Source organism: Mustela nivalis (genome assembly GCF_964662115.1).
Source record: "Mustela nivalis genome assembly, contig: HAP1_SCAFFOLD_2582, whole genome shotgun sequence".
Classification (NCBI taxonomy): Eukaryota; Metazoa; Chordata; class Mammalia; order Carnivora; family Mustelidae; genus Mustela; species Mustela nivalis.
This window is the reverse complement of record NW_028134083.1, coordinates 38541-55446: the sequence shown is the minus strand read 5'-3', so window position 1 is coordinate 55446 and position 16906 is coordinate 38541. Positions and strand designations below refer to the sequence as shown.

Sequence of the window (16906 nt, the reverse complement as noted above, 5' to 3'; positions counted from 1 at the left end):
CACTTTTATTTGTCTGGCCTGTCATGTAAAACCCCTGGTTTGTTTGTTTGTTTGTTTGTTTTAATAACAGCTCCAGATTAAAACTTGTAACTCTTCAGGCCAGTGGAAGCTTGTTTCGGTATTTATAGGCAGGCCTGTCCTTTAGTAATGGCCTGCTTTGCTGAGAAGTCCAAGCAGGTAGGATCAGCCTGCTAGAATTCCACCAGTAAACAATGCCTGTTTTCTCTCCACTCCTTGATTGCTGCCTGATTCCCTCCAGCCCCAAGATGGATATCGGGTGGTGCAGCAATTCCAGTTCCTGGGCTGGCCCATGTACAGGGACACGCCAGTGTCCAAGCGCTCCTTCTTGAAGCTCATTCGCCAAGTGGACAAGTGGCAGGAGGAATACAACGGTGGTGAAGGCCGCACAGTCGTGCATTGCTTGTAAGTGCTAAGGGGAGCTCTGCACCTCAGAAGGGCCAGACTGGTGTTCTGCTGTCCCCCCAGATTTACTGCCCTTTGTCTCTCTGTGAATGGAAAAGGAATCAGTAGGTTCTTATTAAGGATTCGGTTTGCTTTGCAGAAAACAAGATACGCACTTTTTGCATTCAGGTGGGAGAGCACTGCTATAAAAAATAAGCCTTGACCTTGGGATTGTCCTTCCCCCCACCAAAAAAAAAAAAAAAAAAAAAAAAAAAACCTGAGTGCGTTCATTGGGCTCCTACTAGCTCCTGAGAGCCCAGGGTTACGTTTAGGGGAATTTCCTGAGCTGGTTGTTAAACTGTCAGTAACTTGAAATCATCCACAGTGGAAGTTTTACATCACCTACATCAGCAAATGCTGCAAATCTGGGCCCCCTTCCAGTCTGGCAAAGCCAGTGAGAGCATCTTGACCACACTAGTTGCTGATTCTGTAAGAAATCATGTTAGAAGTTTCAAAGGAACTATCTTTCACAGGAACTATCTTTTAAGAGATTGTGTTTGTTTATGTCTTGGTTTTCGCCTGGGCATGTCCATATATAGGAAGATTTGGTGAGAACCAGTATTTCTAAAGTGCGGTTTATAGGCCAGAATCTAGAAGGCGCTCAAATGGGAAAATCTCTGCTCCAGAGCGATGATTTCCAATTGTGGCTGCACACTGAGGGTCATTTGGGGAGATTTTTTAAAACCACAACAACAAAAACTAAACAGTGTGCCCAGGCCACACCCAAAGCAATTAAATCAAAATCCCTGAAGATGGGCTCCAGACATCCGTGTTTTTTTCAGACTCCTAGATTATCTCAATGTGCGGCCAAGGTTGAGAACCCCTGAATACAGACAGCCAGACTTTTCAGAGTACTTTCACCTGCATTTTCTCACTGCTGATGATATGTAGCTAATCAGCCAGCTGGGATTGGCTTAATGGAGCAAGCAATTAGAAAGTCATGGCAGTTAGGGAAGATATTTAGAGAATTTGTGGAAACTTCGAGTATAAGCTTATGTCTCTTTTCAGTGGAGTGTCATTAGCACACAGTGAGCTCTCTCCCAAATTGGTGGGAAAATAAGATTTAACTCTGGGCAGAACAACCCTAGTTAGAATGGTAAGCTTGCCGAGGGACCTCAATTTCTCCCCTTGGTGCCTGTCGCTCACACTGTGCCACCCGCCCTGGGGGCCCAGGAGGGTCTGTGATATCCTAGAACTCTGCCCTGCTTCCCAGGAGTCAAAAGGTGGCAGTGTCTTGACCTACAGATACTGATATTCTCTTGAAAAGAGTCTTATGAACCCATTCACACTTAGCCTCAACCCCCGCTGACTGCCTGTCCCTTCCTTCTCATAGACCCAGTTCACTAAAGACATCTCTGCCAAGAAAATGCCAAAGAAGATTAACAGTGCACATCCCCATTTTTATTTCTCTAAGTGTAGATATAACTTCTGATCAGAATACAGCCAGGGGGGTCACCAGTGTGAACTGATACAGTCCCAGCAAGGGAAGTTGACATTTTATTTAGGGTCTATATTTTATCTGTTAGGTGTTTTGAAAACAAAACAAAACTAGAAACAGTCTGCAGATACCCTTTTTTTTCTGTCTGGAGTCTGCCAGCATCTGGAACTAGGAATGTGATGTATGCATGGTACCCCTTTGATTAGTTTCTTTCTTTCTTTCTTTCTTTCTTTCTTTCTTTCTTTCTTTCTTTCTTTCTTTCTTTCTTTTTAAAGATTTATTTATTTATTTATTTATTTATTTGACAGAGAGAGATCACAAGTAGGCAGAGAGGCAGGCAGAGAGAGAGAGGAAGGGAAGCAGGCTCCCTGCTGAGGAGAAAGCCCAACTCAGGGCTCCATCCCAGGACTCTGAGATCATGACCTGAGCCTAAGGCAGCGGCTTAACCCACTGAGCCACCCAGGTGCTTCTGATTAGTATCTTTCTAACAAGGGCTAGTGCTGTAAGCTAAAGGACTGGGTTACCGTGGAGGAAATTGAGGCACCAGGACAGGCCTGAGGGGAAGAAACAGAGACCCCTTAAATCACTGCACCTCATAGACAACCAACCACCAACTACAGTTTCTCAAGACACAGCTGTGACCCCAGAACTAAGTCATTACAATGCCATTCCACGTGATGTCTACAGTGGGCTATTCTCTGTAGTGTACGGTGGTGGGCATCCATTGTTTCTGCCCTCTTGCCAGCCCAACACCCCACCCCTCTTCTGCTAGGAGAAACTTGACTTTTCCTTGGGAAACATTTTCTCCAATTCTGAAGTCCCTGTGTTTCCCGTGGGGCTGCCTCTTGCTCTCTTGGCGTCAGGATGGGTGTGAGACCCATGCCTGGTAAAAGCGTTTATCATTTAGATTTATAAATCTAAATGGAAGGTATTTTAGTTGTGAGAAACAAAGTTAGGTTGAATTAGTATCCTCCAATATAGGCCAGGAAAGAATGCATCGAACCACGAAAGCTCTCTGCTGTTCATTTCTGAGGGAAGAACGTTATATTCAGCATAGCATAGCGCCACCTAATGGTTGTGGGCAGAGCAGTTCCTGCCTGAGACTAAATGGAATGGTTCCTTGAGCCACATGCACACTCACTGCGAGCAAATAGGGGTTTTTTTTCTTTATACATCTTCCAGCTCATAAAGCCAGAAGAAATGGATAGAAGTAAGAGATCACCATTTTGCAGCCCTTGATGAAGATAATGGACATAGACAGTGGGCATCAGCAGCTGCTGAAAGCATCAGGTGAAAATTTGGTGGGGGGAGAGCAGTGTGGTATCAGTGCAAAGACAGAAAGTAGGCTAATGGAGTGGAAGAGAAAATCCAGGGATGGAACCACACCTCAGGGTCACCTGATTTACAACAAAGACCCATAGCAACACACCTCCTGCAGGGCCAGGCGGCAGGAAAAGACAGCCCAGGTACCTGGTCTCTCTCCTCATGCTGCATGCAGAAATCCTTTCCAGATGGATCATGGGCCCAAATGTGAAAAGCAAAACAATGAAGCTTCCAAGAGAAAATCTTCATGACCATGAGGTAACCAAAGATGATGTCACCCAAGACAGAACACTGGCCGCAAAAGAAAATATTGAAAAATTGGATTTCATTAAAGTTAAGCACTTCTGTTCATCCAAAGACACCAAGGAGAGTGAAAAAGCAAGACGGAGAATGGGCAAAGAGTTTTGTGATATGTGCCTCTGACAAGGGACTCATGGCCAGAATGCCTACCCACTGCAAGCCAATAAGAAAAGATCGACCCAATTGTTTGAGCAATAGACTTGAAAGAACTTCAATTTTTAAACAAGATGCACGTAGCCCATAAATACAGAAAAGGTGCTCAGCATTATTCATTTTTAGGATAATATACACTGAAACCAGGATCACATGCCCCCTGCACACTCACTAGAATGGGTGAAATTTAAAAGCCAAAAAACAATAACAACAACAAAAAAATGAAAATACCAAGTGTTGGTGAGGCTGCAGAGTAACCAAAACTGCCATACCCTGCTGGCAGGAAGTAAATATGGTGCTGCCATTTTGGATCTGTTTGACAGCCATGCTGAGTGCTAAATATACAGGTATTCTCTGAGCTCTTCCCACCCCAGGTACATGACTACAGAAGTGAATCATCTATGCACCAGGAGACATTTTTATAGTGGGTTTACTCATAATACTGAAAACGAGAAAGCCCAAATACTCCTCAGCTGGTAGATAAGTAAGTTATACAGTAGTATATCCATTCCATGGGATTATTCTGAGAAATGTAAAAGAACAAGCCACGGATACAACGGGAGTGATTCTCACACAGATAATAGTAAGTGGAATAAGCCAGAGGCAAAAGAATATGTACTGGATGGTTCCATTTATACAAAATTCCAAAACACACCAAAAAAATTTATAAAGCCAAAAATGAGAAAAGGGATCATCTTTGAGTTATCGATGGTATTGACAAGGAAGAAGTCTGAGGGAGGTCTGGGGGGCTAATCATGGTCTGCGTCTTGATCTCGGTAGGGGTTATGTGGCGTATGCATTTGGAAATTAACTGAGCTTTATATTTACCATTTGTGGACTTAATTTTGGCTCTGTTATACTTTATTTAAAAAACTGATTTGGGACTTAATAATGAACTGATCAAGCCGGCATTCTAGCACAATAATCAATCTCAAAATCACCAAACAAGAACAAATTGATATTTTGTGTGCCCGCTTCCTAGTGAAAGTTATTTGTAAGGTGTCCTTGTCTTAAAATACATGTAATACTTATGAAGCCGCAGAGCAAACTCCCAATATATCTAGGAAATGAGGATGAGAGAGAAACATGTTCAATGATTCACAGAAATGCAGTGAATGAGAGCAACCCAGTACGTGGGGCTGTCTCCAGTGTCTCCAGGAAAGAGGACCCCATTTCCTCAACAACTAAATCGCCAAGAAAAAAAGAGCAAAGAAGAACCTATAGATTAAAATAAACTTGTAAGGCATGTCAATCAATTGCAATGTGTGCACTTTGCACAGATGTGGATTTGAAAAAAGCAACTGTAAAGAAATGTCGGAAACAATCTGGGAAATTGGAACGGTAACTAGAAATCCGATTTATTGATAAGGTAATATTTATTTTAGATGTAATAATTATATTGTGTTTGGTTTTATTTTTGTTTGTTTGTTTGTTTTAAGTCCCTAGCTCCTTGAGAAATGGTTGATCACAGAACTGGTGCAGGGAAGATACAAGATGAGTCTGGAACACCTTGTAGTTCCAGAAAGTATGGAAGTACTCAGAAAAGAATGGAGGTCTGAGGGCGCTCCCAATGGCCAAAGCCAGAACAATTCCAGCAACAAAATAAATATTGATACTATTGGATTTTAGCTCATCGAACAAAATTACCATGTATAAGTCTAAACTGACATAAATAAATAGTAAGATAAAAGAAGTAAGCAACTAAATTAGTCAATTAGCAGAGAAGAAACAGCTCTCTCTTACAATAGGATGTTGAGGGAGAGAGGGAGGTAGAAAATCAATCGGTCAAACAGCACAGTGATCGTTGTTGCAACAGAATTCAGATTCCGTTTAGAATTCAGACAGATTCTGTTAAGACCGAATCCACTTATAGATCCTAAAACTGGTAGGTGAAACTTTGAGGAGAGAAGATATTTGCAGAATTCCAAAGTGTCTCTCCCAAGATAATAACTACAAAGAGAAGATAACTACACAGTGAAAAAAAAAAATCTGCAAGGCGCCATCTTAAAAAGTGATGAAGGTCAACATCACCAGCAGTAAGATGATTTAGCATCCTGAACTGCTGGAGGGACGGACAGTCCTTCTGTGGTTTTCTTGGTTATGCCAAGATGCATAACCTCATTCCCAATCGTGAGAAAGCATGAGAAAAACCCAAATGAATGGACATTCTGCAATTTGTATTTTGTAATGACCTCTCGAATTGTGGATGGGACCATGGCTACTTTCCACATCTCCATTCTGTATTTTGTATTCTACAAAATAACTAAGCAGTACTCTTCAGAGGTGTCAAGGTCAGGAAGAACAAGGAAAGCCTGAGGACCTGTCACAGACAAAGGAGACTAAGAAGCTAAGACAAATCAGTGCAAAGCAGGGTCTGCGATTGGATCCTAGACCAGAAAAAGGACATTGGTGACATTTGGCTGGTGACATTCGACTAAGGCCTGTAGTTTAGTTAAAAGAATTGCACCAGGGTTAATTTCCTGGTTCCCAGCACTTTCTATGACTGTGAGGTGTTCACATGAGGGAAGGTATGCCATGGAGCTCGCCATGCTTGTGTTTGCCATGATTCCGTACCTCTAAAATGAGTTCAAAATGGAAAGTTTCATTCAGAAAGAGCCCTTATGTTTTAGAGATAATTAATGAAACACTAATGGATTTTTTTAAGATTTTATTTATCTGTTTGACAGAGATCACAAGTAGGCAGAGAGGCAGGCAGAGAGAGTGGAAGGGAAGCAGGCTCCCTGCTGAGCAGAGAGCCCAATGCCGGACTCGATTCCAGGACCCTGGGATCAAGACCTGAGCCAAAGGCAGAGGCTTAACCCACTGAGCCACCCAGGCACCCCGATTTTTTTTGAAGGCCAAGTCCATCTTGGAACGTAACCAGCACTCATTGCCGGTTTTGGTAGCAGATACTAGATAAGCTCTTTGTTCACCGGAAATTTTCTGAAGTAGGCCCATTGAATAAAAACCAAGAGGATGCTGTATCAGATTATATAAGCCAGAGCGTAGACAAAGCTAAGAGAGCAGAACAGACCAGTCAGGCCCAGCAGGAAAGCTCATTAACACCATTTGTTTTCATTGAAAGAATCAGCCCCGGGGGGAGCGTTTCCTTGGCCTCTGAGGCCCTCTCCGTGACCTGTTGTCCACGGCTCCGGTGGTAGGTCAGGAGGCAGCATGAGGACAAGTACGACCATCTGATTTCTCTTCCCACAGGAATGGGGGAGGCCGCAGTGGGACATTCTGCGCCATCAGCATTGTCTGTGAGATGCTCCGGCACCAGAGGACGGTGGACGTCTTCCACGCTGTGAAGACACTGAGGAACAACAAGCCCAACATGGTGGACCTCCTGGTAGGCCCCCCACCCTGTCCTGCAGCACGGGGCATTTTCCCGCCTAGCTGGCATAGATGGCAGGGCCACTGATTCACGGGGGGGATGGGTTGAGACTTCCTTTTCAGGAACATAATAGAATCGCTTTCCTTGTGAGAGCTTTTTCTCCCTCTTCCTCTCTCACTTGGCTTTTCACAGGGAGACTTAACTCCACACACTGGCAAGGTAGAAAGAGTTGAAACTCACAAGTGAACATCCTTATTCATTTCCGTTCCTGGCAGTGCCTTCCGTGTGGCTAAGCACTTAGTCTTCGCGGGGAAGGAATAATCACAGCACACGAAATGCCAGATTTTCAAATTATAGATTTTATAAATAGCTTAATCACCTAATATTTATCAAAGCTGTGAATTTGAGTTTGACATCCAGAATATTGCGTTTAGTTCTGGTGGCCGTATCTGAGATGAGGACAGAGCCGAGAAACAAAGAACTACGTGCAGTGATTTTCTTAGAGTATTTCTGGAAATCTCTTTCTTGTGTGCAGCTATTAAAATGCCAACCACTGCGACTTTCGAATAGAATAGCTTAAAGAAGGAAGCTTTTCAGATCAGGTGTTTGTACTTCTCTGCTAGTGGAAGAAGGATCTGAAGGAAACAGTGGGATGGATCCTAAGGTTGGGAGAGTGGCCTGGGGTGGAGAGGGAGGAAGACATGACTGGTGCCCACGCCACGCCTGGAAAGCCTGCGTGCCCCAGCCCATGGCCCTGCAGCGGGGGGCCTCAAATTTAAAATATAAGACAAGGGACTAAAGAGAGAGTGGAGATTTGAACTAAAGCTGAGGAAGGGGCTGTGGTCCCAGTCACCCCAGCCGTACCCCACACTGGGTAATGTGGTTGCCGATGCTGACCCACTCCTCGGACACGTTCTCTTCCACACACGTCACTTTCCCAGGGCATCTGCTTCCCCCAGGTACTTCTGTGCTGCCTGGTGGGCTGTTCTGTTTTGCAGAAGTACTGTGCTGCCCACGGACTTAGGGAAAGTGTTACCTGTGTGGCTAGGTACCAACTCCCAAAACCATCAGCAGTTAGCACCCTGGCTTCTGTGAGAAAGAACCGTGCTCCCCAGACTGCTTCCCTCTCCTCCCTCCCCTAGGGGAGGCCCAGGAAAACCCAAATTCTCATCTCAGCTCTGCTACTCATTCAAGTCAAGTGACCTCAGACAAATGAACTTGGCAATGGAAGTCTTCTCGGGCCAACCACTTAGCTTTCCTGAGCCTGAGTCATGTAAGCCAGGGATAACGTTGGCTTATTGAGCTGATCCTGTGAGACAATAGATGTGAAAGTGTTCTGGAAAATGCAAAGGAGAGAAAGTGGTTCTTGAGAGTGCGGGAGTCCGCAAAGCATCCTGCAGCTGGCAGGTGTAGACGATCTGATTGGGTGAGGAACAGGAGGAGGCAGCAAGCAGCTCACATTTACATGGTGCTTAATACGTCCCAGGCCACACGCTCAGTGCCTTTTACGGAGGCACGGATTTCCTGTGGATGAGCTGAAAGGCTGGCTGGCGTGTCCCATGTGTGGGCTTCAGTAGTCCTGCCCCTCCGGAGGCAGAGAACTGTCTCACCCCCTGCGACCACCCATGAATTTTGAAGACTTGTACCACCAGGGAATACTCCGTCTTCTGGGCTGGGGGCAGGTGAGATAGGGCAGCTGAGCTCTCAGAAGCAGCCTGAGTTTAAAACAGATAAGAAGTTGGGCAAAAGATGGAAGCAAATGCCTAAATTAAAATGCTCTGACTTCATTGCCATTTAACTCCTGGGACTCAGGGACAGATGTGTAGCTTCCAAACTTTGGTACTTGGGCAAAGCTGACCTTGATGAAAAATATATATATATATCATTTCTCTCTCAGTGGAGCCTCAATTAAGCAGGTCATTAGTAATAGACCCTTCCAGGCCTTTCCGCTAATGGCTCTGGCTGCAGCTTTCATCACTCACGAGTTTTTATGCACAGAAACAATGTGGCTTTTTCCAAATCAGTGGTGCAAACTAAAGGACGGAGGTGATTCTTTGTGAAGTGAATGGACATGGAGGTGCTTGGACAAGGAAGGAGTCCACTCTTCTATGATAATTTAGGCATTTTTGTGACAAGGTGTTATTCTAATAGACAAAAAGGACCTTTGGATGCCCAAATTTCTGAGGGTCAGTACCAGTTTAAGGATAAGCTCAGTGTTGAAAATTAAAAAAAAAAAAAACTTTTCAATTTCCTGGAAGAATGTCTGATAAATTTGTTACAGTGCCTGTTAGTGAAATACGAGGTAAAATCTGGTGACTGAAGGGGGGAAAAATGTCACAAGGCTCTTTTCAGCAGGCTTGAAGCTTCCAGAACTAAAATAAGGACCCATGTTAATTGTCTGTTTTTGCTTACAAGTGCAAATTCTATTAGTTTAAGCAGTCACATATATGTATGTTGGTTGAAGGAACTAATTAATTCAGGTCAGGGTGATAAAACCCAGTACGACTTCATTGGGCATAAAAGACTGAGACCGGAGTCTCTCCCGAGCTCAGAAGCTGAAAAGCTCAGAGTACTGAGCCTTCCGAGCTGCGTCTCAGAATATGAAATGTGTTCCAGAAAGTCCTGGAAAGCACTTCTGTGCTGACCAGCTGGGGAGGCAGAGGGAGTGGGGTGTAGGGGGTACAGGCCTGTGTCCCACAAACTATGCTCCATCGGAGGAGGTTCCCTCCTACCCCCTACCTGCCTGGTTAGAGTCAGATGGAGGCCCCATTGCCTGAGCTTTGAAATGGGCTGCTTCAACATCTCCTTTCTCACTTTTGTCCGTACTGGGCTTTGGAAGTTTCCAGAGCTCTGTTTTATTTATTTTTTTTTTCCCCAGGGCTCTGTTTTAACAGAGAAACAGCCTTTGGGGGAACAGATCTTTCCCCAAGAAACATATTATCCCCCTGGGAGGTGGGAGAATTCCAACCCCCATGATGAGATTCGACATGCATGCACACTTTACGGTGGTTACCAAGATCAAGATACTTAACACAGCCGTCACCCCATTTGGGTAACCTACTTGGCCCATGTGTGTCTGTGGTGAGAATGCTTAAGATCTATTCTCAGCCTCTTTCAAGTGTACAGCACTCTATCACTCACTCTAGTCACCGTGCTGTACGTTGATCCCCAGAACCCCTTACAGCTGAAAATTTGTACCCTTGACCAACACCACCTCAATGTCCCACCCCTGGCTCCTGGTGACCACCATTTAATTTGTTTCTACAAATTAGCATTTTTTTTAATTTTTTTTATTTTTTTGTAATGAAAGCCTTACAGAATCCTGAGCCCAGGGCCCACCCTAGAAATCATTACTGGGCTGATCTGGCCACGACAGCCGGATGTTAAAAGCACCCCAGGTGATTGTAATGTGTGGTGGGGTTAAGAACCTCAGGGCCCCATCTGGAGCTGGGAGTCTGAAATCATCTCCCAACATATTTGACCTTCTTTTTTTTTTTTTTACTGATTGTTGTTTAAATTAAAAACTTGGGCCATATTGTTATATATTAGAAATTTTGAGAAATACAGCTTTAATTTTGTTTAAATTTCCTTAGTAGAAACTACATATTATTTGTATGTCCACAGTGCCTAGGATGATACGCAGTATATTTTGATGACCCTAACAATATGGACTAACCAATTACAAGATTTAAAAGGATGAACATTTGAGAATTCTTCTGTGGTTCTATATTTCTCTGATGTAGACAACTGAACAAAATGTGCTTTCTAGGCATCTAGGCATTAGAATCCCCTGAGGTGCTGTCACAAACACCGAGGCCCAGGCCGTGCCCTAGACCAAATAGGGCAGACAGAGCCCAAGACCAGAGGGTTCAATGGGCTGTGGGTGAGAACGTGGCTGAGCAGGGTGAACAGGCCATCCCTTTCCTCATCCGAACCCACCTCCCCACCTCTAACCCTCCATCCTTCCTACTCAGACCCAGCCCTCTGTCAGTGTCTTCCCATATCTGTAACTGGGAGCTGGCTACTCACACGCAGCCCCCGCTTGCCCCTTCAGTTCGCTGAAGTAATACTCAGTGCAAGGTGCTCCCTTCAAACTGGCACGGAGCGTGGGGCCTGCGCTTCTCCCTCTCCTGGGGATAACACAATGACTCCACTAACCCATGGGTATGAGCTGCCCCTCCAGAAGTCATCGTGAACTTGAAACATACAGGCTATTTGAAAGGAGGTGGGGCAGGAGCTGGGGGGGCAGGGGGGGTATGTACACATGTGGGCGACTACCCCGAATGCGCCCGATCTCGTCTATACCTGTGTGGGTTGGGGTGTGTGTGCATGTAGGGGTGGGGGGGGGGTTCGTGTGTACATGTGTAAGAGTGGATGTTTGGGGAGGTGTGGGTGTGTATGCACGAATAGGGGTGGGGGTGGGCATGTGTATGTGAGTGCATGTGTACAAGCTCACGTGTAGGGGTGGATAAGGGAGTAGGCATGGGTATGGGTGTGTGCGAGTTTTGGCGCATGGGCCATAGACCCAGATGGGGAGTCAGAGAGACCCAGTGTTGCCCATCTCTGGAGACCCTTGAGGACATTCCTGGTCCTTTGGGCCTGGCCTTGCCACCCCTGGAGAAGCAGCCACTCTCGAGTGACCCCGCGGTTAGCCTTCCTGCACTCTGAAGGAAGGAATCTCCTTGAAAGCTCTGTGCCCTCCTCCGCCCCCAGACTCTGCCATCCTCCAGTCGGGGCCTGCCTATCCCCTCAGCACCAGCGGCGCCCCTGACTGTGAGGAGAGCCCCATAGAGAGCTGCCACGCGACAGCACACCCGGACTGTTGCCCGTCCTGAGCGGCCTCTTGCTGCTCTGGGAACATGGGGAAGCTGAGGCTCCACATGGGGGGAGTCTCACTAGGGAACCAGGCACAAAGTGTGCGTGAGCCTCGGAGGGAAGAACGTCCTCCCTCCATTTTTAAAGTCAGAGATGAAAGAAAGTCATGACCCATTCTGTCTGTCGTCAGAGACGCACTGCTGTCTCCTCGAGGGGTCTCCTTGGCTGGACAGCCTGGGAACTTCAAAGCAGACAGCACCCCCCTCCCCGTGATGATTGGCACCCTGGGGGCCACGTGACCCTCCGCGCAGGGGCATCAGTCAAAAGGCTTTTTCCACACTGCGGGACCCGTCAGCACAGGATCCAGATGAAATTGTGAAAGTTGTTTTAGGCTCACAAAGCAAGTGTGTCAGGGAAAGCAGAACCGCCCTGGGTGAGCCATGCGGACTGCTCTCTGAGTCCCGAGCAGATGTTGGAAGTGTCTAGAGGGACTGCAGGGCCCCGAGTTCCTCAGCCACAAGGCAGCTTGGGCTGACACGGGCACACATTGAGCCCTTCAGGAGCTTCCCAGAGCCACTTGCAGGCCTCGTGGTGTTCACTGAGTGAACGGGGATGGGGGGAAGCCTTTAATACAGAACCTCACTTGTAGGTGTGTCTTCAGAGTTCACTTTCTCCTTCTTCAGGAGAACAGGAAGTGAGGCTGCAGTGAGGGGGCGTCGGGAGCTTGGGAGGGGGAGCAGCCGGCCACCCTGGTTCCAGTCCTGCCCAAAGATAAGCCCTCCTCATGGCAACTTTTTCATGCCCAGAGCCAACTAATGTTGCCCAAGTCAGGAGAACTTGGGACGGAGGCAGAAATGTTCTTTTTTTTTTCCCCCCCCAAAGCACAGGGATAGCTCGTGTGGCTTAATTACACCACCGAAAAGCAAGCGAGCTAAGAGAGGAAAATGCAGAAGACAGGCCTGAACCTGGTGATCAAGGGTAACAGTTTGCAGTGCAGGAGGATTTCAGGCATTTCCTGAGGTGCTCGGGGGAGGGTACACAAAAATTGATGGTCTTCCTTCTCACTCCCTTTATTTTTCTGATTCAGAAACCGGTCATCACAGAATCTATTGGGATTGACAGTTTGCTCAGGAAGGGATGAGATGATGGTGAATTCATTTCCAAAATTGTAATCATGCCGGGGACAAGGCAGCTTCAGTGATTTTCAACACAGTAGCCCCTTGGCAGCAAGGCCCAAAATCCTTTTGTGGCTGTGGCCCGAGGCCAGCAGCTATGTGATGCTCTAACTGTGCATGATCTTCTGTTAAAAGGATGGTTCATAGTAGGCTCTGAAATTGCGCAATCAGGTATATGCAAACCTGTGTCTGTGCAGTAAGTAATTGGATCTCTCAGATTTCCATGAAAAACATTGTCTCTGTGAAGGATTCAGAACAGGGTTAACCCCTTCATAGCAAATATGTCAGCCCGTCGATCTGACCACATGGTCTTTTGAAATTTTGACATGACAATGGTTTTAAGTATTTTGAAAATAAAAGTATCAGGTACTGAAATACAAATCAGAAGGCTTGGTGTAGACATATGTTCAGATGTCTTGGGTGTACACCTAGGAGTGGAACTGCTGGGTCATGGGTAACTAACTCTTCTGTTTAACCTGTTGAGGCCCTGCCCGAGGACCTTCCAAAGTGGCTGCACCTTTCGCATTCCCACCAAGTTCTCCTTGTCCTCACCAACACTTGTTATTATCTGTCTTTTTTTATCTTAGCCCTCCTGGTGGGTGCTACTGCTACTGACATTTTAATCTAGTATGTTGAGATGGTCTGTTGGCTTCCCATATTCCCATCTAGATGGTAAACTCCTGAAGGACTAAAGCTGCATCTTAAACTCCCCAGTCTCTGGCCTTCCATGTTTATTGGGTTGAATCAAATGCTGCTAAACCCTTATTTTGTCGTCATTTACATATACAGTTGACGTTTGACACCCCCAGCTGTACGTCAGGTTCCACACTAAAGACTGGTGTATCACACACAAAGGGATAAAGTATGGCTCTTGTCTTCAAATACATAGGTTGGACTAGTGGGGCATATAGAGAAGAAAATGTAGGTGAAGACCAGAAAACTGCAATGACCAGTTAATTAAGAGGCACGTATCCCCAAAAATGGAAATTTAGTTTTAATTAATTTGGCAAACCCAAAATTAAGAGCTCCATTTCCTTGGTTGAGGCCGTTGTGTTGGGTATTGAGACACCTTGTGAAAGCGTATCTCTTACGGAGATGGGAAGAGAGCCTTCCAGATGCTGAGCGCCTCTGTCCCAGCTGCTGGGCTGCTGCCAGGTGGCAAGGAAAACATCCTCAACTGCTCTGTCCCTCTCTTGGCTCAGAGACTCCTCCCAGGTGAGCATCCAGTGGCAGGCCACACAAACAGGGGCAGAATGCTGTCTCCTAACAGCCAAGACCCCAGCTGGGCCAGGACCTCATGTAGGCCATGGTCAAGGTCCATGATCGGAGAAAGCTGTGCTCAAGAAAAATTCCTTTACTGTCTGATTAACAACTGTAGGTGGCTCCCAGAGGACATCCAACACTTCCCCTCTGGGCCTTTCCTTATCCAGTTCCTCCACCTGGAATGCCTGTTCTATCCCCCATTAGGTTAGGGGTCAAGTTACCTGCTACTTCCTCGAAGGTCCTCCTAGGAAGTTCTGCTCTCTTCCCCACTGCACCCATGTCAGGGGACCATTCCCAGGCCCTGTTCAGCTCCATGCCATGTGTTATAATTGGGTACTGGTCTCAGCCTCCTCACTGGACCACAGACTTCTCAAAGTCAGGGACCAGGTTAAGGTGTTTGGTATTTAAGAGGTGCTTGATAAATTCTCATAAAGTGGAAGACATCCTGCTGACTGAAAATCAAGCATGTAGTTGGGCCAGAAATGACACATTTATTTGTGGGGGTCCTTATCTGAGCAGGTCGCAAAGTTTTTTCCCCCAGACTTCATTTTTTCCCCTACCTCTTGATTTCCCCATATTTTGTTTCAGGATGTTGATGTACAGGTAAACGTATACATGTGGACAAACCTATATATGGGTTCCAGTTTTCCAGAACTTTCCAAGAATTCTAGTGAAGGTAGATGTCAAAATACCCTTCATCAGGCCTTGCGGGAAAGGTCTGCAGACAGCGGATAGGTCTGTGGTTCACAACCGGGACTTGCGTTGCTCATTCAAATCCTTCTCAGTTTGATTTCTTCTGATTAGAATCCTAATCTGGCATAATGGCTTGAATGGCGCCAGTCTTTGGCTGTCACAGAGCTGACATCTTTGCCCTTCTGCTTTCCAGGATCAGTACAAGTTCTGCTACGAGGTGGCTCTGGAATACTTGAATTCTGGCTGATAGCCTGAAGAGCTCTGCACACCAACCCTTCCGTCCCACAAAGCCAAGACCTTCTGTGGTATTTGTGTCAATGAGATGAAGACTTCTCAATATGCTTATTTTGCTTTGCATAATTGGCTCTTTTTAAGAGCCCAAGAAAGCGTTTCTAAAACTGCTTTGCACTGCCCAATTCCCAGCAATGCTGCTGCCTGACGGAAAAACACACACACAGCAGAGTCGTCCAATCCTGTCCTCCTAGGCGTCAGCTTGTTAGAGCAGCGTAGACATCTGGTAAACTGAAGAGCACAATTATATTCTTATGAAGGAATTTGTACCTTTGGGGTATTATTTTGTGGCCCGTGAACCTTTGTTATTGTTACGGCTGAGTGTACATTTTTGTTTTGTGGAGAATGCTACCTAGCATTATGATAATATATTATTTTAGTTAATATTTGTATTTTAACATGTTGCATAATATAAGCTTATGTACCTTTCCAAGACTAACAGATAAACATATAATGAACAAAGATATGTTGTATGAGTTGTTGTTTTTATCAGATTTGTATTGTTTCCAAGGGAAAAGCTTGGGAAGAAGTCAGTTCAAAAAAATGCAAAGCTCGATGATCAGATTCACAGATCCAAAGCTTTTCCCTTTGTTTATATTGTAAATATTTTTGATTTCATCAAATTATTTATTCATTAAAAGAAATTTTTGTGAAGCACAGTGAGTGACAATCGTTTTTATGAAGCGCAGGAAATGATTGATTGTACAACATGACCTTGTGTGAACTCTTTCTCAATAAATATAGACCCATGATCAGTCTTGCTGTATTCCTGGTGTCCCAGCGCCCCGGTGATGGGGGCAGCTCCGGTCACCGCAGGCCCCTGGCAGACAGTTGGGGTCTGCTGGCCTGGAGAAGATAGGGTTGGGATTTTTGAGAGAGAACATCTGTCAGTGAGAAATCCTGGCCCATACTGGGAGCCTCTCTGGGTCTGAGGAAACCCAAGCCCCAGAGCCGCCCGCCCCCTAACCTGGTGGGTATACTGTTTCAGAGTGCACTGGGCCGATGCCAGGGCCCGGCTTCCTGACCAGAACAGCCTCTTCATTTCTCTGTTTCACCTCAGTCAGCGAGGGTGACCTCTGTCCTCTCCAGGCCTCATTCAAACCTGAAACTTGCTGAGAGAACACTTTCTAAAGGGTTAGAGGATCACAGTGCATTGAAGCAGGACGCAAAGCGGAACAAAACAGTCCCTGCCAGAGAGAACGATCACGCAGGGCGGCCTGCTCCCCTCTCCTCGAGGGCCCTGCCTGACCTCTGAAGGAGGAGGCTAGGCCGTGCACTTACAGTATCAGTTCAAGCTGAGCTGCAGGCCATGTTAAATGATTGCAGCAGGCGATGAAGATGAACTTTCACCAAACACCCAGGTCAATGTCAGAAACTCTGCAGGGCGCCTACCCCAGAGGCAGCAGGTCCTTGGAGCCATCTTACAGCCAGAGAAACTCGGTCTGGAAGACATTAAAAAACTTGTCCAAAGTCACCCCAGCTGGTCAGTGGCAGGTGCCTCCAGGGCCCGGGGGAGGCAGAGGGACAGCACAGACCCCCTTGTTATAACACAGTGAAAGGAAATGCCAGACCTGCTGAGACGGGGAGATGGGACCCATTGCCTGCTCCAGAAAAAGGGGAGGCTCGAGGGTGGTCATTCCTGTCTGCTCTAGGGACCTT

General features: G+C 46.2%; 1 protein-coding gene across 1 annotated transcript; it reads left to right on the top strand.

Moving 5' to 3' along the window:
• The first annotated feature begins 227 nt into the window (after window positions 1-227).
• Window positions 228-15901, top strand: LOC309858483 (receptor-type tyrosine-protein phosphatase mu-like). The gene is made up of 3 exons (XM_082751163.1): window positions 228-423; window positions 6890-7025; window positions 15150-15901. Exons 1-3 carry the CDS (start codon window positions 311-313, stop codon window positions 15201-15203), a joined length of 303 nt encoding a protein of 100 aa, XP_082607289.1. The 5' UTR covers window positions 228-310; the 3' UTR covers window positions 15204-15901.
• The last annotated feature ends 1005 nt before the right edge of the window (window positions 15902-16906 follow it).